Here is a 27,443-nt window from a genome sequence, read left to right on the forward strand (position 1 = left end):
GTTGCTCTCTGCGTCCACCTTCCTCTGAATGGCACATAACTAGGACCAGGAGTATTTCCAGACCACATGACCTGAACAGGAAAACCTCTTCCTGGTACAGTCACAAGTTTAGGAAAACTCCTGACCCTATACTAGAGCTGCATAATTAATTGAATTCACATCGAAATCACAATATTGACATGTGTAAAAGCCATATCTCAAGCATTATTTTGAAACGGCACTAAGCTGTGTGTATCGTCTGTTTTTATAGTTGACTCTGTTTGTCGTCTCTCTCCCTCTTCTCTTGGGGCTGCTTCAAACACACACCAAGCCCCGGCCTTGGTCAATCAAGCAGCGCAGTTCCTCCTCCTCGCTGTTAGATTCACTATACATTTGCATGCTGTTCTGTTAGGTCAAATGCAGTCAACAGATAGTTCCGAACAAGGCCAATGATACTTTCCACTTTGCTTCTTAATATAAGTCATTCTATTTCAATGATTCCAACAGTTCAGCCAAGGGCTTTGTATCTATATCGCAAGTCAAATCACAATCGCAATATTTGGTCCAAAAATCGCAATTAGAGCCGCCCTACCCTACACACAACCAATCACGGCTCTTTAAGCGTTGCTGGACAGACTGTGGCTCACGTCGCCGTTCATCTCGCTCAACACTTCATGAGTCGTGTCATTGGGCATGTCATAGGTCATTGTGTCATTGGGCATGGTGTATGCTGTGTCATTGGCCACATCATATGACGTGTCATTGGCTGACTCCTTGTGGGGGGTGGGGTCGGGGGCCAGAGGGTCCAGAACAGACTTCTCTATTGGCCGTACGGCGTCCCCGTCAGGGGCGTAGCAGACTAGACAGAGCAGGGCGGAGCAGTCCCACAGGCCCTGGGACATATTGGAGGAGAAGAGCTTCCTACAGGGGTGGCAGAACTGATAGAAGACCAGCATGAAGAAGATGGCCATGGTGTAGGCCACCAGCAGCTGCAGCACTAATAACGGAGCACATATGAACCTATAGAAGTCTGTCTTGTAGACGTACCACAGCAGCAGCAGAGAGGCGTTCTCCACGAACCTCAGCATGTAGTACACGGCCATGCGGTACCAGTTCTGAGACTTGTTGATCAGGTCTGGGTCGTTGAGCTTCAGCTGCACCGCCGACCAGCAGAACATGTTGATGCCTGCGTAGAGGAACGTGAGGAGACAGAGGACGATGGTGGTGCCCACCCGGGTTAGGGTTTTCTCGATGTTCTCCGGGAAGGGCGAGTGGCTCTGCCAGAACAGCACCCAGGGGTAGAGGAAGAAGAGGAAGAAGTTGAGCAGCACCACGGGGAGGATCCAGAGCTGCAGTACCGAGCTGAAGAGCACCAGGACGGTGACGCGCGTGGCGATCTCGAAGCTGCGCCACAGGAAGATGCAGAGGTAGGCGGCGGGACGCACGTCCACCTCGTAGTCGTCATACTTGATCTTGATGGCCAGGATGTTGCAGCGCAGGGCACCATATACGATGGACAGCAGGGAGATCACCATGAGGGTGCCTAGAAGTGAGTGAGAGAGAGAGAGAGAGAGAGAGACCATTCAGAATATTCCATTCAATATTGTTGTCATTTGAGGCTGAGCTCTTAATTAATATGACTGTTCATTCATTCACTAACTGTACATAGTGTAACGAGCCTGTAAGGCCACCGAAGCTCACACGTAGTTTGTTAACTAGCAGCACCTCTCTGATTCAGAGGGGTTGGGTGAAATACAGAAGACACATGTCAGTTGAATGCATTCAGTTGTGCAACTGACTAGATACCCCCCCCCCCTTCTCCTGAAGGGCAACATTGGTTGCTTTTTCCTCGGAGCACCCTGTTTCCTTGAGGGGTAGTATATCTGACTAAGCACAAATCAGTCAGTGCTCGTCCCGTGCCAGTGACCTCATGCTCTGAAACAACCCCAAAGTAAGATTTGAGCCTGTTGTAGTGTACCACGGCATGATAAGGTCCATTACACTGTACTACTTCATATGGCACATCTGACAGTTTCTTTGCAATGTTGAAGGGACCCTTGAATTTCTTTCTTAGTTTGGGTGACAACTCCATTTTCCTCTGGTAGTCCCTAAGCCACACATGTTCATTTTTCTCATTCCTCTGGGGTGTCACCTTTAGACCAAAGTATTGATTTTGTTTACCTGTGGCCCTTACAGTGCTTAAATACCCTTGTACCTTTTGCACATACTGAGAAACATACTGTTTCCCTTCATTTTGTTGTGTTCCTATAACCACATCAACAGGTAGTCATTTCAGTACCGAACAGCACCTTGTACGGTGTGAACCCCGTGGAAGATTGAACACTACTCCTGTATGACATCATCACATATGGGAGAATCTCATACCGATTTCTTTGATTGTCATCAACAAAAAGTGACAGCATGTTGAGCAGAGTTCTGTTCATTCTTTCCACTAAACCATCAGATTGTGGGCTGTACAGAGTAGTTGTTGTTTTGTTCATTTGTAAAAGATTGCACATCTCTCTACAAAGAGTAGATAAAACATTTCGCCCTTGATCGCTATAGATTGAGCGAGGAACGCCTAGCTTCAACACAAATTCCTCTACCAGTTTCTTGTCCTCTGTTACTGCTTCCTGATTGGGTATGGCCCCTGACCACCTAGTAAAGTAATCTGACACTACCATAATGTGCTTGTTACCTCGTCCAGTCTCTGTAAATGGACCCATTAAGTCTACAACTATCCTCTGGAAAGAGCGGCCTGTGACAGAACTTGTCATGGGTGCTCTGGGGGCTGGACCCTGTAATTTGTATGCAGCACACGCCACACAGCCCTTACACCACTGCTTTATGGCTCTCTGCCAGCCTGGCCAATAACATCTTGCTCTGATTTTACTGGTGAGTTTACAACTCCTAAATGGCCTGCTGTTCTATCATTGTGGATAAAGGAAAGTATGTTATGTACGAGCTCATCTGGTACAACCCCTCTCCAGATGGCGTCATCTGTCTCATAGTTTTGACTCTCAAGGCATAACACCCCATTCTTCACATGTAATGCCCCCCACACTTGTTTGAAGCGCTTGAACGTTGGCTCAGATTGCAGCTCTTTTCTACCCTCTTTTTTTCAATTTCTTTAACTGGGAGACCATTGGGTCTCTATCCTGTGCTTCCAAAAGGAAAGCTGCATTTGTGGGGACTGACTGGCTTGTTTGAGCTCTGAATGCAGGCTCAATAGTGACATCCTGAGGCTCTCAGATTGACAGTGGCCTCCTGTGATTCGGCTGTGTCTACACTCTCTGTCTGTGTGTCGGCATGACACACCATCTGCATTACTGTGCAGTCTCCCTGGCCTGTGGACAATATCATAGTCATACTGATCCAGTTTCTGTAGCCATCTGGCTAACTGTCCCTCAGGTTGTTTGAAGTTACTCAGGCACCTCAGTGAGCTGTGATCAGTTCTCAGTAGACATTTCCTCCCCAGCAAAAAGTGTCTGAAATGTTCAAGAAACTACCACAGCAAGAAGCTTCTTCTTGGTAGTTGAGTACTTCCTCTCCTGTTTTGACAGTGCCCGACTGGTGTAACAGTGTTGCTTCCGTCCCTCTCCTCGCCCCTACCTGGGCTTGAACCAGGAACCCTCTGCACACATCGACAACAGTAACCCTCGAAGCACCGTTACCCGTCGCTCCACAAAAGCCGCGGCCCTTGCAGAGCAAGGGAAACAACTACTTCAAGGTCTCAGAGCGAGTGATGTCACCGATTGAAATGCTACTAGTGCGCACCGCTAACTAGCTAGCCATTTCACACCGGTTACACTGGCATATGCTACTACTCTCTCCCTACCCTTGTGTTTCTGGGAGAGGACTGCACTTATCCCTGTGTCACATGTGTCAGTATCCATTATGAAATCTAGATTTGGGTCAGGGAAAGCAAGTATGGGGGATGTGGTAAGCTTGGACTTTAGTTCATTAAAGGCCACTTCACACACTGCATTCCACTCAAACGTTTTCCCCTTATCTGTCAATCTGTACAAAGGCTCCTCTTTAGCTGCAAAATATGTTATCAACCTCCTGTAGTATGATGCCAGCCTATTTGTCAGTGACTTGGGGCTAGGCCATGACCTGACTGTTTTTGGGGCTAGGCCATGACCTGACTGTTTTTGGGGCTAGGCCATGACCTGACTGTTTTTGGGGCTAGGCCATGACCTGACTGTTTTTGGGGCTAGGCCAAGGCCATGACCTGACTGTTTTTGGGGCTAGGCCATGACCTGACTGTTTTTGGGGCTAGGCCAAGGCCATGACCTGACTGTTTTTGGGGCTAGGCCATGACCTGACTGTTTTTGGGGCTAGGCCATGACCTGACTGTTTTCATGGGGTCAGTGGACACTCCCTCAGCCGAGATGATGTGTCCCAGGTAGCTCACCTGTGACCTGAACAAATGGCACTTAGATGGTTTCACCTTAAATCCTGCCTGTTCCAATCTGCTGAAAATCTTGTCTAAGCGCTTCACACGCTCTTGGAATGTACAACCAAACACTATGATGTCGTCTAAGACATGTTGTCCACTGTAAGTCAGCCAACCCCAGGTCCATGAGACGCTGGAAGCTGTCAACCCAAACCTGGAATTCGAAAAAGCCCTCTCTTGGTCACAAAAGCAGTTTTGTTACGACCCACAGGGTGCATCTAAGTCTAAAGTGGAAAACTACTGAGCACCGGCAAGCAAGTCCAAGGTCTCATCTGTCCTAGGAAGTGGATATGCATCTTTTACAGTGTTCTCGTTTAACCTTCTGTAATTCACACAGAACCTGATTAAGCCGTCCTTGTTTCTTACTAACATCACTGGTGCTGCCCATGGACTGCTGGATGGGTTAACTATTCCCCTTTCTAACATGTCCTGCAAATGCTTGTCAAACTCTGCTTGCAGATGAACAGGCACCCGCCTCAATGCTTGTTTGATAGGCCTGGTGTCCCATGTTAATCTTATGCTGGACTAGTTTTGTGTAGCCCAAGTCAAAGTCAATAGTGCTAAACTCTCCCACATACACTACATGACCAAAAGTATGTGGACACCTGCTCGTCGAACATCTCATTCTAAAATCATGGGCATTAATATGGAGTTGTTCCCCCCTTTGCTGCGTTAACAGCCTCTACTCTTCTGGGAAGGCTTTCCACTAGACGTTGGAACATTGCTGCGGGGATTTGCTTCCATTCAGCCACAAGAGCATTAGTGAGGTTGGGCACTGATGTTGGGCGATTAGGCCTGGCTCGCAGTCGGCGTTCCAATTCATCTCAAAGGTGTTCGATGGGGTTGAGGTCAGGGCTCTTGTGCAGGCCAGTCAAGTTCTTCTACACCGATCTAGACAAACCATGTCTGTATGGACCTGGCTTTGTGCACGATGGCATTGTCATGCTAAACAGGAAAGGTCCTTCCCCAAACTGTTTCCACAAAGTTGGGAGCACAGAATCATCTAGCTGTGGCTATCATAAGTTGAATGCACTGACCACCTTCCGGAGACACTTGAAACCCTACCTCTTTAAGGAATACCTGGAATAGTATAAAGTAATCCTTCTTCCCCCACCCAAAAAAAATAAAAAATAAAAATAAATAAAAGTGGTTGTCCCACTGGCTATCATAAGTTGAATGCACCAATTTGTAAGTCGCTCTGGATAAGAGCGTCTGCTAAATGATGTAAATGTAAATTTAGAATGTCATTGTACAGTCGTAGTCAAAAGTTTTGAGAATGACACAAGTATTGGTCTTCACAAAGTTTGCTGCTTCAGTGTTTTTAGACATTTTTGTCAGATGTTACTATGGTATACTGAAGTATAATTACAAGCATTCCATAAGTGTCAAAGGCTTTTATTGACAATTACATTAAGTTTATGCAAAGAGTCAATATTTGCTGTGTTGACCCTTCTTTTTCAAGACCTCTGCAATCCGCCCTGGCATGCTGTCAATTAACTTCTGGGCCACATCCTGACTGATGGCAGCCCATTCTTGCATAATCAATGCTTGGAGTTTGTCAGAATTTGTGGGTTTTTGTTTGTCCACCCGCCTCTTGAGGATTGACCACAAGTTCTCAATGGGATTAAGGTCTGGGGAGTTTCCTGGCCATGGACCCAAAATGTCTATGTTTTGTTCCCCGAGCCACTTAGTTATCACTTTTGCCTTATGGCAAGGTGCTCCATCATGCTGGAAAAGGCATTGTTCGTCACCAAACTGTTCTTGGATGATTGGGAGAAGTTGCTCTCGGAGGATGTGTTGGTACCATTCTTTATTCATGGCTGTGTTCTTAGGCAAAATTGTGAGTGAGCCCACTCCCTTGGCTGAGAAGCAACCCCACACATGAATGGTCTCAGGATGCTTTACTGTTGGCATGACACAGGACTGATGGTAACGCTCATCTTGTCTTCTCCGGACAAGCTTTTTTCAGGATGCCCCAAACAATCGGAAATGGGATTAATCAGAGAAAATGACTTTACCCCAGTCCTCAGCAGTCCAATCCCTGTACCTTTTGCAGAATATCAGTCTGTCCCTGATGTTTTTCCTGGAGAGAAGTGGCTTACTCGCTGCCCTTCTTGACAACAGGCCATCCTCCAAAAGTCTTCGCCTCACTGTGCGTGCAGATGCACTCACACCTGCTTGCTGCCATTCCTGAGCAAGCTCTGCACTGGTGGTGCCCCGCAGCTAAATCAACTTTAGAAGACGGCGCTTGCTGGACTTTCTTGGGCGCCCTGAAGCCTTCTTCAGAACAATTGAACCTCCCTTCTTGAAGTTCTTGATGATCCGATAAATGGTTGATTTAGGTGCAATCTTACTAGCAGCAATATCCTTGCCTGTGAAGCCCTTTTTGTGCAAAGCAATGATGACGGCACGTGTTTCCTTGCAGGTAACCATGGTTAACAGAGGAAGAACAATGATTTCAAGCGCCACCCTCCTTTTAAAGCTTCCAGTCTGTTATTCTAACTCAATCAGCATGACAGAGTTATCTTCAGCCTTGTCCTCGTCAACACTCTCACCTGTGTTAACGAGAGAATCACTGACATGATGTCAGCTGGTCCTTTTGTGGCAGGGCTGAAATGCAGTGGAAATGTTTTTTTGGGATTAAGTTCATTTTCATGGCAAAGAGGGACTTACCAATTAATTGCAATTCATCTGATCACTCTTCATGACATTCTGGAGTATATGCAAATTGTCATCATCAAAACTGAGGCAGCAGACTTTGTGAACATTTATATTTGTGTCATTCTCAAAACTTTTGACCACGACTGTATACTGTAGCGTTAAGATTTCCCTTCACTGGAACTAAGGGGCCTAGCCTGAACCATGAAAAACAGCCCCATGGTAACCCATTTCATGAAGCTCCCGACCAACAGTTATTGTGCTGACGTTGCTTCCAGAGGCAGTTTGGAACTCGGTAGTGAGGACAGACGATTTTTACGCGCTTCAGCACTCGGCGGTCCGGTTCTGTGAGATTGTGTGGCCTACCACTTCGCGGCTGAGCTGTTGTTGCTCCTAGACGTTTCCACTTCATAATTACAGCGATTACAGTTAACTGGGGCAGATTCAGCAGGGCAGAAATTTGACAAACTGACTTGTTGGAAAGTTGGCATCCTATGACGGTGTCACGTTGAAAGTCACTGAGCTCTTCAGTAAGGCCATTCTACTGCCAATGTTTGTCTATGGAGACTGCATGGCTGGGTGCTCGATTTTATACACCTGTCAGCAACGGGTGTGGCTAACATAGCCGAATCCACTAATTTGAAGGGGTGTTCACATACTTTTGTATATTTAGTGTATCTACCCACCTTTTCCTTTACAGCTCTCAGCTGCACCTCAGCTGGCTGCAATCTATGTCGACTCTTGCATTAACTGTTCTACGTCCCACAATGCTGTGGTGGGAGAGTATGGCGGCTGGTTAGAATCCTGTAGGCTAGCAACGATAGTGTCTTCACTACCCTTCTCCCAGATAGAGAAACCCCCCAGTTCAGTGCCCTCCCTCAGTAACTTTGATTAAGGGGTTACATTCATCACACGCTCTGGCAGTGTACCCTTCACTGAGCTGCCAATGCTACATGCCCCCAACAGGTTACTTGTATCAGTGACTTCAGCACATGGCTCAAGAAGACCCTCAGTTTTGTCATTTTTTACTGTACCCTCACCTTATATACATTTAACTTCTGGAGGGGATAATCGTGTTATTCATCACCACCACTTTACACACTCCATGCCTCTCCCCTGAAAATCAGTGTAATCTGCTTCCCCAAAACACAGCATGTTTTCTTTTGCAATCAAGTACTGCCCCGTATTTTACCAGGAAGTCTGTTGCTATCAGTGCACACTGGTCTGCGTCGCTAGCGACGACAAAGTCCCCGGTCAGATTCAGACCGTCAATGTTCATGACTGTGGACCAGCTCCCCAGGACTGAGAGAAACTGTCCATTTGCATTAACTGTGCTGTGGTATGGTTGCAGTGTACCACGCTTACCTCCAGTAGCATTTCTCCATACCTGTTCGTATAACATGGAAACCTGGGCCCCCGAGTCCACCATGACCTCACACTCGAAGTCAGCCATTTTGCACTTAAGGTAAACCCCACTCCCCACAACACTTGCTGCGGACTGGTCAGCTGTGCGTGTAGTTTAAACCGATGCTGCGCTGTCCTTTTCCACGTCAGGGCAATCTTTTTTCATGTGCATTGTGCACCCACAGTGCCAGCATGCCCTGCTAATGGTTACCAGTAGGTCGTCCTCTGTCGCTCCTGGGGATCCTAGATCTCCTGTTGCTGCTGTAGAAGACCCTGGAAACTATATTCTGCTCTAGTATGGCTCCCTCTGATGTGGCTCCCTCTCTGCCAGATGCTGCACCTCGGTCCGCAACTGTGCAACGCTCTCACACAATGACTCAAACAACTATTTTGGAACGCTGACAATGTCTCTAACTGGAGGCAGAGTAACCTCGCTTGTCCCACACATGTTCACTTTGTATTGTGCAGTGTCTTGGCTTTCCAGCAATTCTAGCTGCCTTATCTGATCAAGCTCTGTAGCAATGCTAATTTCCTCTTCCAACGTTTTTGGTACTGCCTTGCGCAGGTGCACACGAAGATCACTGCAACCATTGTATGTAATAAAATAGTCTTGTGGAAGCGAATCACGTGCGCACGTGCTATAATCTGGGTAAACCTTTGAAGCTAGCCTGCTTAAATCATGCCCAAAGTCACGAATGCACTCACCCACTTTACGTTTTCTGTCCTGAAAAAAATTCACGATTCCAGTCAGCATGCTCCGGTGGCTCAAAATGCTGCTGCAAAGCCATTTTCACGCTGTTGTAATCGTTCTTGGTATCCTGAGGTAAAGTTCTGCAAAATCTCTGCACATTTCCCCTCAGTGAAAGCATGAGAAAGTTCAAACGATCTAACTCATACTGATCAATCCAAGCAGTCCATTCGACATCTTTCCCCTCAAAAGATTCTGGCATGAACACCGGCCGGTCAATCCGCCTGTCCATGGCACCAGGCTGATCTACCACCAGCTGTCGGTTGTTGATTGCTGTTCCCGGGTTGTTTGACTTCTCCCTCCATTTTCCCACGCAGCTAGCAAGCTAATGTTAGCCAAGCTAGCGAGTTGCTGTTAGCTAATTTACTTGTTAATCCCAAAATCCGCTGCCACCAATTTGTAACGAGCCTGTAAAGCCACCGAAACGCACATGTAGTTTATTAACTAGCATAAACAGTCTAGGACGATGATTTTCCATTCAATAATCAAGTTGTCGTTTATTTGGATGAACACAGTACACCCCAGCACTAACCTGATGTACACAAGTGCCTCTCCAAACCCACTGCGACTCAGCATGCCCCCAGCATCATCACATACAGCAACTAATTTGCATAACATTGTGTGATAGGCTGAGAGACATTCGAATGTGTACACACATTACAATAGCAACAAGATCCACTGGATCAATTTACAGATGATCATTTGCAATATCAAGTGCCATAGTTCACGTCGTCAACACATTACACTTTTGCTTTGATAGCATAGAACTGTCAGATTCTGCCTTACCCCCAAAACAGCTTGACGCTTTTCCTCTGGTCACACTCACTCTCACACAGCAAAGCATTTCCTCAGTCTGAAATGACATTTCTTAATAACAGCAAATAAAACAGGGAAGTATTAGCAGACTGTGTGACGTAACTCAAATGTGTCTGTGATACTATTTGCTATATTATCCATAATCATGACTCAGATGATGGATGAAATCAGTTATTTCAAACAGCTAGTTTGAAGATCTAAATAAAATACCTTGATAGCAGAGTGCTAGAGAGTGTTGCGTAATACCACTTTGAGTCATGAAAACACCATCCGCTTATTCCAACATGGCACTTAGCTAATCAGCCCACGCCACAGTGGAGCTGTGCTCTGAGGGCTGTGGACCGGCCTGCTCCCTCTGGGGAGGGATGGATGGATTTGGGGGAAGGACTGTGTCTCTGTAGTGAGCCTCTATAGGGGGTAACCAGCAGAGATAACTCAACTATGTTAATGTTCAGGCTCAAAGAGGTTCCTATATACTGAGAAAGCTGGGGGCCTCCTCTATCCCTCAATGCATGGAACTCAAGATGACTCAAGTGTGATCAAACAGAGAGAAAATGTACACACACACACACACACACACACACAAACACACGTATAGAAAGAGACAAACACATAGAAACGTACAACTAAAAGTCACACATCTCGACGTCACACACACACATACACACACCACTCACCTCTGCCGATGGACACCCCCTGCTGCAGGACACAGATGTAGAGCTGCAGGGTGAGCTGGGGGGCGGAGCCCAGGAAGGCCTGGATGACAGAGGTGCGGGCGAAGGCGGCACGGTGGGTGAACAGCTTGCCCTCTGCCTGCCCAACCTGTCTCTCCACCTCCTCAGACTGGCCCCCCCTGGGCATCTGACGCTTCCGCGTGATGCTGACATACGGCTCCTCTACCCGGCCCACACTGCCGTAGATACAGAACGCCTCCAGACACCTACAGAAGCAGAGGAACACACACACATAAAGCATGATTAATGCAGTGGTGTACCCAAGGCCTTCACACACACCCGGCTGTGGAGAATACCGAACAAATGCCTCCATACACCTACAGCAGCACAAAAATACTACAATAATGAGGGGGAAGATGTGGAAGACATTATGAACACTGCTGTGGATACCAAACCCATGGAGTGTCTCAAACTCTGGAAGCATCTTAACAGTGTGCAAGAATTGTTCTAGAATCCTATGATGACAACATACAATAATAGAAACAACAACAAACATCAATGAACAGCCATAGATACGGAGCTCCCTTAGCAACAGCATCATCACACATATGGCACTACTATAAAAATCTCTATCATCACTATTAACATAAACACCACCTGCAACACTATCAACAGCCAGCTGGATCTACTACATCCCATAGTAACACCCCAAACTCTATCAGTGAGTTGACCAGTTAGTGACCACAGCATCTTGCATCTCCACTCATTAGTAAACATGACCTACCCACGCTCCTCAGTAGAGCAGTAGACTCCAGGCAGTCATCTTCCAATGCGGCACTAAAAAGACTAAAGGCCCGGGCGGGCGGGTGTGGGAACTGGGCTGTGGGCCAGGGCAGTATAACTCATTCACTCTGCTGGGTAAAGCAGCTCTGGTCCACAGTGCCAATAAAATACTAGGCAGGGAGATTTACGCTCACAGGGCCAGTGAGGGACAGGCTGTTTATAAGGCTAAACAGCATCCCAGTGACACGCAAAGTGGTAATAGTATACATCAGCTAAAAGGCTGCGCTGCTAACTGCTAACTGTACTGCTTACCCTATCCTAACAGCTTTAGCAGCACACTTGCTAAATATCAGAGGCCACACATATCAGTATGCTATACAGTAGTAGTAGTAGTAGTAGTAGTAGTAGTAGTAGTAGTAGTAGTAGTAGTAGTAGTAGTAGTAGTAGTAGTAGTAGTAGTAGTAGTGGTAGTAGTAGTAGTAGTAGCAGTAGTAGCAGTAGTAGTAGCAGTAGTAGCAGTAGTAGTCGTCGTCTCGTCGTCGTCTCGTAGTCGTCTAGGCCCAGGTGTTTTACTTGACCATATGCCCTGACAAGGACACTGGGCCTGAGGCTATAGATAATCAGAGTAGTTCAGGTCACTTAGGAAGGAAAATCTTCGGGCCCTACATACTACATACAGTCCGTCATCTAGGTACCTAGATGATGAAGCGCTATTGAAATTGCAATTAAGGGATTGGGGTCCCAGCGTCGCATAGCATGTTCAATTACACCTGTATGATTAATTAGTGTGTGTGAGTGTGTGTGTGTGTGTGTGTGTGTGTGTGTGTGTGTGTGTGTGTGTGTGTGTGTGTGTGTGTGTGTGTGTGTGTGTGTGTGTGTGTGTGTGTGTGTGTGTGTGCGTGCGTGTATGTGTGTGTGTGTATGTGTGGTAACTAGAGACTGCAGGCAGGGGGCTGACACTAGAACATAATTAGAACAGTAGGAAAGTGATCACAGACTTGCTAGCTGGAGCAGCTATAAAATATAGTCAAAATGGGTAACTCAATCATGTTAATGGAGAAAGACATCAACAAAGCAATTTAGATGAAGCTGCTTTTAACCACCTGCCCAGGGAGTCGATGGGAATTGTCCTCTTGGCTAAATCTGGCACATGGTGGCACTTGTTTACTGTGCACTGCCCCTTTCAAATAAATATAATAAAGACATTTCAAGTAGATTCAATTAAACATTTGCAAACATTCCAGAAGCAGACATTTCCACTATGGTAATTTGGCCACACTTCACATCGGTGCATCTTCAGGCTAGTGTATGCTGGATGTTTTCAGGATGTGGCTTTCTGCTTCTGTGCAGACTGATACCCTCCCTCCACTTGTGTTATCCCAGATAACAACCAGGCAGCAACAACACGTGCTATTCTTAGAACTGCCTGTGCAGTGGAGAAGCAAGGGCGCGAGTCAGAGAGACATGCTTTTAGACCCATCATTACATTTTAGACTCAAGAGATGCAGGCCATATATCCAGAGGCCGTTACTGCCAAGCATCATTTAACAACACACCATCAGCTTTGAGTGATGTATGACATCACATATACATCCATCTGTTCAACTAGGAAACACAACATCTCACATACCCCCTGGCTAGCCATAGTGTCAGTGAGTGTTCACTGTTATAGATAGGGGCAATTCCACGGTAACGGAATTGCGCTGAGAAAACCATACAGCTCTATGCACAATAACTACTTTATACAATTTACAACTAACATTTTACAAAAGCTAATTTATTGGATGCAAAGTTTTGTAACAGAATTTCGGTAAAATCTCCCTCAGTTTTTTGTGTCCATGTTTTCCAAAAGATCTGTTAAATATCTGCTCCGAATTTAGATTCAACAATGTCTGCAGAAAGAATGGGGTGTCAGCTATGACATGACACATTGACTTTGAAAAAATATTTTGGTTTTTGAACTACAGTAAGTGAAGTGGATTTACACCCGATAATGGAATTGCATTGCGGTAACGGAATTTCATCATGGGTCTTTGATCTGTAATACACAGAAATGTATAATTATGAATATGAATGTAATTCTCTTCATGATGATGTATCCTAAATAGGTACACAAAAGTATAAATATACAATATCCTACTTTGAATATTTGGGTTTTATTCTACACACTGCCTATTATTTTAATGAGCTCTACCCCCAAACAAGACCACATTTGATTGGTACGGTACGGACCGGACCAAATCTGAAACAGTCATAGATGTCCATGTTTCACAAGTTTGGACATCAATGTACAGCACAGTAGAGCTCAATAGAGTACAGTAGAGTACAGCACAGCACAGAACAGTAGTGTAGAGTTCAGTACAGTAGAATTCAGTACAATAGAGTAGAGTAGTCAACTACAGTAGAGTACAGTAAAGTAGAGTATAGTTCAGTACAGTACAATACAGTACATTATAATGTACTCAACTCTAGTGTGCTGTACTGTGTACTGTACTGAACTCAACTGTGCTGTACTATATTTTTCTTTACTGTACTGTAGACTACTGTGCTTTACTGTACTGCACTGAACTATACACAATTGGCCCAGCATCGTCCGGGTTTGGCCGGTGTAGGCCGTCATTGTAAATAAGAATTTGTTCTTAACTGACTTGCCTAGTTAAATAAAGGTAAAATAAAAAATACTCTACTTTTATTTTCTGTACTCTACTCTACTGTGCTGTACTGTACTGTGGTGTCAAAACTTGTGAACCCAATTGTAGTTTGTGACTACTATGATTTCCCATTGTAGCCAATTCAATTGCAGACATTCCGTTAACAATTCTTTGTAAATTCCGTTACCGATTTGGTAACGGAATTTAGAGTTTTAATCACGTAATAATTCATAAACAAAATGTATATCAGTAAAAACACTATAACTAATTGATAGGTCTACCTTGTTACTGCTGTGAACTTTCATTATCCTCCTTCCTCATAGTTACAGATACTGTATGTGGGTTTTTGGTAACAGAATTTCAAGGCACAAACTAAATATAAGTGTTGATATTAGTTGGCAGGGGTCTTTACTTCAACATTATTGTGTTTTTGTCACGGTTTCGGCCGAGGCGGCCCCTTCTCCTTGTTCGGGCAGGCTTCGGCGGTCGTCGTCTCCGGAGTACTAGCTGCCACCGTTCGATGTTTCTTGTTTGATTGGTTTTGTCTGTTTGTCACACCTGTTCGTTGTTTAGTTTCATTAGGCACCCTATTTAGTTCCCTTGTGTTAGGTCAGGGGTTGTGTGTAATTGTTCTGCTGTCGTGTGGTTGTTTGGTCCTCTGTATTTTGTTCTCTCTTATTTTCGGGTTGTAATAGAGAGTCCTGCACGTTGTGCATACTTACTTTGGACTGTCTAGTGTGCGTTTGTTTTCGCCTGTGGCCTGTTGCCGGTTTTGGCGTGCACTACGGACTTCACTAAAGAGCTTTGGATTTATATCTCTGTGTCCTGCGTGTGATTCCACATCCCACTACACTCCACCCCTGACAGAATTACACACCATCTGATGGAATCAGCAGGAGCACCCGCACCCACCGAGATCATGGAGGAGCGCCTTCGTGGTCAAGAAGATCGGATCAACCAAATCGGGCACGCCCTGGACTGAGTGATGAACACCCTCCATCGATGGGAGACCAGCGGGGTACCCACACCCCCACCTACCGCACCATCACCATCGGTCAGCCCGCCCGTCCAACTACCGGAACCCAGTGGGATTCGGCTCTCGCTCCCGAGGGCGTACGACGGCACCGCTGCCGGGTGTCAGGGGTTCCTGTTACAAGTGGAACTCTACCTTGCCACCGTACACCCGGCGCCCTCGGGACACGAGAGCGTTTCCGCCCTCATCTCCTGTCTCACCGGCAAGGCATTGGAGTGGGCCAACGCCGAATGGAGGAGAATAGACGCCGCCACTATCACCTATGCGGAGTTCTCCCGCCGCTTCCGTGCGGTCTTCGACCATCCACCAGAGGGGAAGGCGGCGGGGGAGCGTCTATTCTACCTCCGGCAGGGGATGAGGAGCGCTCAAGAGTTTGCGCTGGAGTTCCGGACTCTAGCGGCAGATGCAGGGTGGAATGAGCGGGCCCTCATAGACCACTTTCGTTGCAGCCTCGTTCCCAGCATAAGGCGCTAGTAGATTCAGGCGCAGCTGGGAATTTTGTAGATCGTAAATTCTGTGTTGAGTTAGGGATTCCCCTCCTTCCGGTTGATCATCCTTTCCCTGTACATGCCCTAGATAGTCGTCCGTTAGGATCTGGGTTGATTGGGGAGGTCACAGCGCCACTTAGGATGAAGACGCAGGGGGGTCATGAGGAGACGATTCAACTCTATCTGATCGACTCTCCTGCGTATCCGGTGGTACTGGGGCTTCCCTGGTTGATTACCCATGATCCTACGATTTCGTGGCGAGAGAAGGCTCTTAAAGGGTGGTCTGCTCAATGTGAGGGGCTATGTCTGGGTGTTTCCGTAGGGGCGACCTCGGTGGAGAGTCCGAACCAGATGGCCGCACTGCACATTCCACCTGAGTATGAGGATTTGGCACTCGTGTTTAGCAAGACAAGAGCGGCACGGTTGCCGCCTCATAGACAGGGGGATTGTGCGATAGACCTCCAGGCAGGAGCTGCGCTCCCGCGGAGCCATGTGTATCCTTTGTCACAGGAGGAGAAGAGGGCAATGGAGACATACAATTGCCGAGTCTCTGAGACAGGGATACATACGGCCCTCCACTTCTCCTGCGTCCTCGAGCTTCCTTTTTGTGAAGAAAAAGGATGGAGGTTTGCGTCCGTGTATTGATTACCGCGGTCTCAATCAGGTGACTGTGAAATATAGTTATCCACTCCCGCTGATTGCGACTATGACGGAGTCATTACACGGGGCATGGTTCTTCACAAAATTGGACCTCAGGAGCGCATATAACTTGGTGCGCATTAGAGAGGGCGATGAGTGGAAGACAGCATTTAGTACTACCTCCGGTCATTACGAGTATCTCGTCATGCCATACGGGTTAATGAATGCTCCATCAGTCTTCCAATCTTTTGTAGATGAGATTTTCCGGGACATGCAGGCGCAGGGAGTAGTGGTGTACATAGACGATATTCTGGTGTACAGTTCTACTCGTGCCGAGCATGTAGCCCTGGTGCACAGGGTATTGAGGAGATTGTTGGAGCATGACCTGTATGTCAAAGCCGAGAAATGTCTGTTCTTCCAGGAGTCGGTCTCCTTTTTGGGTTATCAGTTGTCTGCGTCAGGGGTGAGGATGGAGGTTGACCGTGTGTCAGCCGTGCGTAATTGGCAAACCCCAACCACGGTTAAAGAGGTGCAGCAGTTCTTGGGTTTTGCGAATTACTACCGGAGGTTTATCCGGGGTGGCAGCTCCCATAACGTCCCTTCTGAAGGGGGGTCCAGTGCGCTTGCGGTGGTCAGCTGAGGCGGACAGGGCTTTTGGGAGACTGAAGGACCTGTTTACCTCGGCTCCAGTGCTGGCGCACCCGGATCCCACTTTACCATTCCAAGTGGAGGTGGACGCGTCGGAAGCCGGTATCGGGGCTGTTCTTTCACAACGGTCCGGCACACCACCTAAACTCCGCCCCTGTGCTTTTTATTCTAAGAAGCTCAGTCCGGCGGAGCGGAATTATGACGTAGGGGACAGGGAGCTGTTAGCCGTGGTACAGGCCCTAAAGGTGTGGAGGCATTGGCTTGAGGGGGCTCAACACCCTTTTCTCATTCTGACTGACCACCGTAACCTGGAGTACATTTGGGCCGCTAGGAGACTGAATCCTCGCCAGGCTCGATGGACTATGTTTCTCGCCCGGTTTGTGTTTAAGATCACTTACATCCCTGGGTCCCAGAACGGGAAGGCAGATGCCCTGTCTCAGCGGTATGACACAGAGGAGAGGTGCGTGGAGCCCACTCCCATACTACCTGAGTCTTGTCTGGTTGCACCGGTGGTATGGGAGGTCGATGCGGAGATCGAGCGGGCACTACGCACCGACCCTAGCCCTCCACAGTGTCCGGTGGGTCGGACGTACGTCCCGCTCGAGGTCCGGGATCGGCTTATTTATTGGGCTCACACGTCACCCTCCTCTGGACATCCAGGTATTGGCCGGACAGTGCACTGCCTTAGTACAAAGTACTGGTGGCCAACGTTAGCCAGGGATGTGAGGATTTATGTCTCCTCCTGCTCAGTGTGTGCCCAGTGTAAGGCGCCCAGACACTTGCCCAGGGGTAAATTACAACCCCTGCCTGTTCCACAATGACCCTGGTCTCACCTCTCGGTGGATTTTGTTACCGACCTTCCCTCCTCACAGGGGAATACCACCATCCTGGTCGTTGTGGATCGGTTCTCGAAGGCCTGTCGTCTCCTTCCCATGCCGGGTCTTCCTACTGCCCTACAGACCGCTGAGGCTCTATTTACTCACGTCTTCCGGCATTACGGGGTACCCGAGGATATAGTGTCTGATCGAGGCCCCCAGTTTACCTCCAGAGTCTGGAGAGCGTTTATGGAACGGTTGGGGGTTTCGGTGAGCCTTACCTCGGGTTACCACCCGGAGAGTAATGGGCAGGTCGAACGTGTCAACCAGGATGTGGGTAGGTTTCTGAGGTCATATTGTCAGGGCCGGCCGGAGGAGTGGGCGAGATATGTGCCCTGGGCCGAGATGGCACAGAACTCTCTCCGCCACTCCTCCACTAAACTAACCCCTTTCCAGTGTGTGTTAGGGTACCAGCCGGTTCTGGCACCTTGGCATGAGAGCCAGATCGAGGCCCCTGCTGTGGATGAGTGGGTGCGGCGCTCGGAGGAGACGTGGAACGCTGCACACGTCCATCTGCAGCGAGCCATCCGTCGACAGAAGACGAGCGCCGACCTCCACCGCAGTGAGGGGCCAGTGTACGCACCTGGAGATCGAGTCTGGCTCTCAACCAGAAACCTGCCCCTCCGCCTGCCCTGCCGGAAGCTGGGTCGGCGGTTTGTGGGGCCTTTTAAAGTCCTGAGGAGATTGAACGAGGTGTGTTACAGGTTACAACTGCCCATTGATTACAAAAATATTAACCCCTCGTTCCATGTGTCTCTCCTCAGGCCGGTGGTAGCTGGTCCACTCCAGGACTTTGAGATAGAAGAGACTCCTCCGCCCCCGTTGGACATCGAGGGGGATCCGGCGTACACTGTTCAGGCCATCTTAGATTCGAGACGCCGGATGGGGGGTCTCCAATATCTCGTGGAGTGGGAGGGGTACGGCCCGGAGGAGCGGTGCTGGGTGCCGAGGAGGGACATCCTGGACCCGTCTCTTCTGACCGAATTCCATCGTGGTCATCCTACGCGCCCTGCTCCGCGTCCTCCTGGTCGTCCCCGAGGCCGGGGGCGGCGCACGGCTGGAGCCGCGCGTCAAGGGGGGGGTACTGTCACGGTTTCGGCCGAGGCGGCCCCTTCTCCTTGTTCGGGCAGGCTTCGGCGGTCGTCGTCTCTGGAGTACTAGCTGCCACCGTTCGATGTTTCTTGTTTGATTGGTTTTGTCTGTTTGTCACACCTGTTCGTTGTTTAGTTTCATTAGGCACCCTATTTAGTTCCCTTGTGTTAGGTCAGGGGTTGTGTGTAATTGTTCTGCTGTCGTGTGGTTGTTTGGTCCTCTGTATTTTGTTCTCTCTTATTTTCGGGTTGTAATAGAGAGTCCTGCACGTTGTGCATACTTACTTTGGACTGTCTAGTGTGCGTTTGTTTTCGCCTGTTGCCGGTTTTGGCGTGCACTACGGACTTCACTAAAGAGCTTTGGATTTATATCTCTGTGTCCTGCGTGTGATTCCACATCCCACTACACTCCACCCCTGACAGTTTTGGTATTTATAAGAATTTTAAGAATTTTTCTGGTAGATGTTTTCTAAGACCCATTTTCCATCTGTTTGACCAGAAATCAAAGCTTTTGCTTATTCCTAATTTGTAGGATGGAAAATGGTTGGAAAATGTATACATTACTTAATTTCTTAAAAATATAGACTCTTAGCGTTCATTTGACACCCAATTTGACATGCTCCTATGAACTTCACATGTTGGTTCTCATGGGTCCTTTGACATAGAAATGACCAAATAAATCAACTCTGGGACTACATGTCAGTGACAGGGCCGTAACCAGGGTTTTAGTTTAAGTGAGGTCCGGAAGGGGGGACATTTTGAGTTGAAGCTCATTTACTGCATTTCTATACAATTAAAACACTTTACAATGCTATTTGGAGAACAGCAAAAACAAGAAAAAATGACCCCAGCCATTATCACCTTGGTTCATTCACCTCAGTCAATCTACAAACACATAGCCTATTAGTTATACAATTGTAAGGTTTTACCCCTAAAAGGGGTCAAATATGAGAAATTATTCACACTGACACATAGCATCAGCGACTGTTCAGTCAGTTGTAATGATGAATTGCATAAAAATCATCAACTCTTTACATAGATACTGTATCTCTTTTCTCAAATTGCATAGCGCTCACATTTGTGTTCCTAGCCATTACTAATCAAGCTCTGCACAAACAGACATTAATTGAGCACACAGATGATCGTATTATCAAAGACAGTACAGCATGATGCTAGGCAGAAACTGCTCCTCCTGATGCTAGAGATGTGTTGGCGATGTGTTGGCTAGCGATGTGTTGGCGATGTGTTGGCTAGCGATGTGTTGGCGATGTGTTGGCTAGCGATGTGTTGGCGATGTGTTGGCTAGCGATGTGTTGGCGATGTGTTGGCTAGTGATGTGTTGGCGATGTGTTGGCTAGCGATGTGTTGGCGATGTGTTGGCTAGCGATGTGTTGGCGATGTGTTGGCTAGTGATGTGTTGGCGATGTGTTGGCTAGCGATGTGTTGGCTAGCAATGTGTTGGCTAGCTAAACTCATGCGTAGAAACAGGTCATTGGGTCTAACGGTCGTCTCGCGCTGAACTGCGGATGTGCAGGCCGTCAAATAAAAGGCACTCCTTCCATTTAAAGTTGTTTTTGACGAAAATGTAAACGAGGTTGGAGTAATAACATGTTTAACTACTTAAGACAATGGCTCAAATCTAGGTTGTGCCTTTAGATTTCAAGAAAATGAACAATTAAGGAATAATTTGTCACTTCTCTCATTGAATTCTCAAACCCCAAACCCCGGCCTGGTCTGCTAGGTGTTTCGCAAGCGTTTCCGGAAGTCCAGCGATGTTGCGCCTCTGGGTTTAGAAACTCTGTGGTATTATCACATTCACATGAATTATTAGAATATTACGATTCTGTATTAATATCAGTGATGTAGTGGCTTAGCTGGCTAAGTAATACTAGCCAGAGCCCTTCAACGTTATTGCAATAGAAGTCTCTGCTGGCAGCTTGCCACCTGACTGACTAACATATCTAAAAGCGACTATTTACCAGTTGTGCATTCTCATAGAGTCAGATTTTGTTTGTTTGGGGGGATGTCTGTAAACACGGCAGGAGTCGCGGGACGGTTTTAAAGTGGCCTTTGTCCGGCATCTCGCAAACACAATGTCAGCAGGGTCTCTATTTGCCTACTTGAGTCGACTCCGAGATGGGGTAGTTTGTTTCACTTTTCAGGCCCACGGCCTGTGCCGTGAGAGAGCTGAGTTAGCCGTTTGAGAGAGTGGTGAATGTGCTGCTAAAAAGGCAAATCCGGCGGACGCAAGCGAACATAAAGAATAAACCATTGTTCATGATTCCACTTGTTCGCACAGAGGCAGACCTGTGCGATTAGAACTCAGTCAGATCAAGAAAATAAGCGTTCTGAGCTTTGATCGACGCTGGGAGCAATATCCTTGCACACTGTTAAGATGCTTCCAGAGTTTGAGACACTCCATGGGTTTGGTATGCACAGCAGTGTTCATAATGTCTTCCACATCTTCCCCCTCATTATTGTAGTATTTTTGTGCTGCTGTAGGTGTATGGAGGCATTTGTTCGGTATTCTCCACAGCCGGGTGTGTGTGAAGGCCTTGGGTACACCACTGCATTAATCATGCTTTATGTGTGTGTGTTCCTCTGCTTCTGTAGGTGTCTGGAGGCGTTCTGTATCTACGGCAGTGTGGGCCGGGTAGAGGAGCCGTATGTCAGCATCACGCGGAAGCGTCAGATGCCCAGGGGGGGCCAGTCTGAGGAGGTGGAGAGACAGGTTGGGCAGGCAGAGGGCAAGCTGTTCACCCACCATGCCGCCTTCGCCCGCACCTCTGTCATCCAGGCCTTCCTGGGCTCTGCCCCCCAGCTCACCCTGCAGCTCTACATCTGTGTCCTGCAGCAGGGGGTGTCCATCGGCAGAGGTGAGTGGTGTGTGTGTGTGTGACGTCGAGAAGTGTGACTTTTAGTTGTACGTTTCTATGTGTTTGTCTCTTTCTAAATATAAACATAAAAAACAAACCACTGTTCATGATTCCACTTGTTCGCACAGAGGCAGACCTGTGCGATTAGAACTCAGTCAGATCAAGAAAAGAAACGTTCTGAGCTTTGATCGACGCTGGGAGCAATATTTAGATGTTGACTCGTAAATTATTTTCTTTATTGTGTATAATCAAATTTGAAAAGATTACTGAGGTCCGGAGTTATGTTATATATAGTTATGGCCCTGGTCAGTGAAACTCAAATCAACTGAGCACCTTGAGTCCAAGGGTTTCTGCCTTGCATAATAAATACCCAAGGATTCTACTATTTGCATATTTGCAGAGGGTTGCAAAGCCTTCTGTCAGAGGGCTCTGGTGGGTTCCATTGTGGATGTATTCTGTAGCTGTTGTGTGGGTGTTTTCTGTAGTCCTCTGGGTTTTGCATATTCCAAAACTGTGCGTGTCTGTGATTATTTGGTACATCCATCCAGTAGGAGGAACTGTGGTCAGTGTGACTCTCTAGAGATGGGATTAGTATAAATTCCTACAGAATACATGAAGGGCAGATGGCCAGGCCAGCACTGGGCTTACTGATAACTGATAACTAAGTGTCTGGGACAGGGTAGGGCCTAGCCTATTATGGGGTATTTATGGGCTATATATGTATTTGGGTTATTCAGGGATACATACTGCATATTCACTGCTATACCACCTTAGTTATTTATTGGTCAGGGACCATGCCAGTATGACAGAACTGTTTGCCCTGTCAATAAATTCACCAGTTGAAGGAATGTTCTTTGGGTTTTCAAGTCCCTCAGTCAAGCACCTGATCCCCTGTTTTTCGTTTCAGCTGGTCTGAAGCGCGTTTGGGTATACCTTTTTTCCAGTAGGACAGAACTGTCGAGGCGTTCTTGGAGGTTTGCTCTCCCACACAAAGACAGCAGAGCCATGGGAGGTGAAGAAAATCATTAAGCAGCAGAGACTCACCAGCATAAGATAATGGTTCTGGGTGTTATATTACCTCTAAATCAAAACCAGTCATGGGAATACTGAGCTGCTGTCATGGACAATAGCCATGTAAACAAAACACAAGTTCATATCTCACAATAGGCCTGCACTGTGGATTATTGCTCAGACAGCTACAGCAAGGACAAATTTGATATATTTTCAGTTAGGGCCTACAGAGTTAATTTACTGTCTGTTGATAGGCCTATGTGTTATTTAGGGCATTCAATTAGAGTAATGAGTGGGCAATGGTCGGTCGCTTTCCAGGGTGTTTAAATCAAGGCTCCCTATGCAGCTAAAACGGTTGGTGTGTTGTTCATGCAGTGCTGCAGTAGTTTGCGGTGTGCAATATTGATCATGGGACTAGGCCTATTGATCAGCTCTGCACAGTGGCGGACTTACCATTAGGCAGAAGAGGCAATTGCCTCAGGCCTCACATCATCAAGGGGTCTCGTGAGCTGGGCATAATTTAAAAACAAATAATACTAGGAATCATTTATTTTTTATAATTTCTCCGCTTGATTTATGGTTCCAACCACTGTGTCTTTGTGAGATGCGGTGTGGGTGAACGGATGATCTCCGCATGTGTATTTCCCACCGTAAAGCATGAAGGAGGAGGTGTTATGGTGTGGGGGTGCTTTGCTGGCGACACTGTCTGTGATTTAACCAGCATGGCTACCATAGCATTCTGCAGCGATACGCCATCCCATCTGGTTTGGGCTTAGTGGGACTATCATTTGTTTTTCAACAGGACAATGACCAAACACACCTCCAGGCTGTGTAAGGGCTATTTTACCAAGAAGGAGAGTGATGGAGTGCTGCACCAGATAACCTGGCCTCCAAACCAAATTGAGATGGTTTGGGATGAGTCGGACCGCAGAGTGAAGGAAAAGCAGCTAACAAGTGCTCAGCATATGTGGGAACTCCTTCAAGACTGTTGGAAAAGCATTCCAGGTGAAGCTGGTTGAGGCAATGGGTGGCTATTTGAAGAATCTCAAATATAAAATATATTTTGATTTGTTTAACACTTTTTGGTTACTACATGATTCTATATGTGTTATTTCATAGTTTTGATGTCTTGACTATTATTCTACAATGTAGAAAATAGTACAAATAAAGAAAAACCCTTGAATGAGTAGGTATTCTAAAACTTCTGACCGGTAGTGTACGTGCTCTCCTTCTCTCACCTTTTCCCTTTGCTTGCAGACTTCAGTGCACAACATAACAGCTGTCTGTGACCAGGCCAAAAAACATTTTCAAGCCAAACCTTCATACCATAACTGCTAACCACTACACACAGCCTACATCGTTGTCAATGTCACCATATTAGCTAACGTCATAGTCAACATAGCTACTAGAACTAACGCGTTAGTAAACCTGCTACAGTCACGCAGTACAGTGTACAGCAAGAAGTTTAGCAGTTACACCGGCGGGCCCCAGTGGCAATAAATTAATAAAACCGAAAGCTTACCTTGACTTGGAAGAGTTGTAGTGTTGGATAGCCAGCTAATTTAAATAGCATTTCTCTCTGTTTGAGCCGGGTGTTTGAGTAGGCTAAATTAGCTAGCTGCATTAGCTAGCTATGTAAGTGAAAGTGAAAGTAAAAAATTAAGATAAAAAATCTCTCTCTCTCTCTGCTGCTTCTCCTTAATTTTTGAATAAATGAATTTGTTCAAAACTGTTCAACTGTGGTCCTCTGTAGCTCAACTGGTAGAGCACGGCGCTTGTAACGCCAAGGTAGTGGGTTCGATCCCCGGGACCACCCATACACAAAAATGTATGCACGCATGACTGTAAGTCGCTTTGGATAAAAGCGTCTGCTAAATGGCATATTATTATTATTCAACTATTGTCTTTCTCTCTCTTTGAGTCAACTACTCACCACATTTTATGCTCTGCAGTGATAGGTAGCTGTAGCTTATGCTTTCAGTACTAGATTCATTCTCTGATCCTTTGATTGGGTGGAGAACATGTCAGTTCATGCTGCAAGACCTCTGATAGGTTGGAGGACATCCTCCGTAAGTCATCATAATTACTGTGTAAGTCTATGGATGGGGGTCAATAGGTTTTGTATTGAAGTCAATGTACCCAGAGGAGGATAGAAAATAGCTGTCCTCCGGCTACACCATGGTGCAACCCCAGAGAGTGCTGTTGGGGCTACAGTAGACCTTCATTGCAAAACAGTGTGTTTTAATCAGTTATTTGGTGACATTAATATATTTAGTATAGTTTTATCTAAAAAGGAAACATTTTTTTAAATGTTTCACTATTTTTATTTTTATTAAATTCGCTGAGTAGGATGGTCCTCCCCTCCTCCTCTGAGGAGCCTCTGCTGACATTAACCCTAACTTTAACCCCTAGCCTAGCTAACATTAGCCACCTAGCTATGCTAACGTTAGCCACAACAAATTGGAATTCGTAAGTTATCATACATTTAGCAAATTCGTAACATATTGTACGAATTACAATTTGTAACATATTGTACTGTAATTCATAACATGTCATACAAAATGGATGATGGACATCCACAACTTAATACATGCCATACGAAACTTAACATATCATACTATTTCGGATGTCCCAGATTTACGTTTACTGTGTTATGTCTACCCCTGAGTCCAGGTTGTAAAACATGGGCTCTGCCTGGGGCATCCAAATGACTAAATCCGCCCCTGGCTCTGCAGGCCCTACTGCACGGCGCAGTGTACGTTGTGGCCTGTAGCAAGAGACAAAAAGGCCACAACAACAAATACAGCAAGACTGACATGTTGCGCTTCGATGCTCCATCGTCAGTCTATAATCTTGTTTATAATGAGGCCACACATTGAGCATTCCCCCGACAGGTGGGGGAATTTAAATATCCATTGTATTGAAACAACATTGAATCACACACGACCGCGGTTTGGTCACTGTCTACCAAACCTTTTAATTCAAGGCGAGATATTGTACAATCTTTGCCAGGCAACTTTAGAGATCAGCAGTGGTGGACTAGCCTACTTACAACTGCGAATCTGGAGGTGGCTCGGTGTGGTGATGGTAAAGCGCACATAAATAACGGGAGACAGTAGGAGAGCACCGCTCTCCCCCCTCTTCCACCGGCCACTTACCTCACGATGGGTCCGAGCTGCAGGATGTGAAGCAGCAGAACCAGCGGTCGGTCCCTGCTAAGGTCCCGGTGAATGAAGGTGAGCGTCAGCTGCACGAGCACCGACGTTACCAGGGTGAAGAGGAGGGTGAGCCCCTGCCAGATCTGGTCGCCGTCGGAGCGGTATGTGGAGCTGAGGTAGAGGGCTGCCGTGGTCTCGGCTGTGAACAGAGACACCGACACAAATATGGAGCTGGGGAGTCGCATTCTCACTCACTCAGCCATCGGGGAAGGCGGGCCGCTCCTCCCTACCATCGTGCACTAACCGAGAGCCGACTCCGAGAGGGAGATGCTCTCCTGGCGGGCGCTTGCTGTGGCTCGGGCTCATCTATTTGACAGGCTGTTTTCTCGTCTAGTGGTGTTGTCCCGGAAAGGGCCGGTAGGTGGCGCAGTGAGCTCGCAGTGCGCTCGTGTGGCGAGAACGAACGATAAAAACACATTCAGAGGCCCACTCATCGCTTTACCCGGTTCAACAACAACAAAAATAACAGTAATGATGCTAAATTTAGAAGGCTTTAATGATCTTGCAAATCAATAAATTACACATTTAAGGAAGAAAGGGCCACAATATTGCAGGAGGCTTTACATTAAAATATCAATAGGCCCACATTATACAGTATACATTCAAGAGGTTATCTGAAAAAAAACAGGAGGCCTATAGGCTATCTACATATTGACAATGCCCTCAACAGATTTCCCCCCAAAAAATTGCATCACAGATACAGTCTAATCTAGTGTTCTCAAGTAAGGTAAGGCCAGTTCAGAGAGTAACATCACAGATAGCGTCCATAAGAAATTGGGAATTTTTCAGTTGGAGAGTAGCTCACCAAATATCAGGGGACAAATTAATGTACGGCTGTTGCCATACAATGAAGAATATGGCTCATGTGAAAACCTTCGTTTAATGTGTCTTAAGAAAGTTTCAATAAAGTTGCAGGAGTTCCCAGGGCGGTAAACAATGGTTTGAGTTGATGGAGATTACTATTGACCATATTTGGACCTATTTTAACGTCATTTTAACAGCACCCTCAAGTGAACCATGTGTTGATCTGTGTAGGCCTAATACTTATCAGTATGCCGTATTATACAGGCTCGCCATTACTCTTATTTGTATATGCATTAGCACAGTCAACAGAGATACTGGATATAATTTCAAGATGCTTGTGTCTCCGCCCTAACAATGGGATTCGTTGTCCACAGGGCGCAACGGCGGGCTGTCAAGCTCCCGCCTATTCCTCTCTTTGGATTGGTGAATACATCTCTTTATTTTAATACTTTTTTAAATATTAGATTAGGGGTGTTGAAGTCAACCGCTTGTATTCAATGGAGAGTGAGAGCGCTATGCATAGAATATGCATAGACCATCTAAAATTTTAACAGGGACAACTCAATATATAAAGTGTTTTTTTCTAAA

The 27,443-nt window shown here is 46.7% G+C and overlaps 1 protein-coding gene across 1 annotated transcript; it reads right to left on the bottom strand.

The window, feature by feature from the left end:
- Positions 1 to 206: 206 nt before the first annotated feature.
- Positions 207 to 26,239, bottom strand: xk (X-linked Kx blood group (McLeod syndrome)). Its single transcript, XM_084179119.1, has 3 exons — positions 25,992 to 26,239; positions 10,742 to 11,004; positions 207 to 1,522 (listed from the first exon to the last, which is right to left on the bottom strand). Exons 1-3 carry the CDS (start codon positions 26,234 to 26,236, stop codon positions 597 to 599), a joined length of 1,434 nt encoding a protein of 477 aa, XP_084035245.1. The 5' UTR covers positions 26,237 to 26,239; the 3' UTR covers positions 207 to 596.
- Between the last annotated feature and the right edge of the window lie 1,204 nt (positions 26,240 to 27,443).

This window comes from Coregonus lavaretus (genome assembly GCF_964263955.1).
Source record: "Coregonus lavaretus genome assembly, chromosome: 16".
NCBI classification, from domain to species: Eukaryota; Metazoa; Chordata; class Actinopteri; order Salmoniformes; family Salmonidae; genus Coregonus; species Coregonus lavaretus.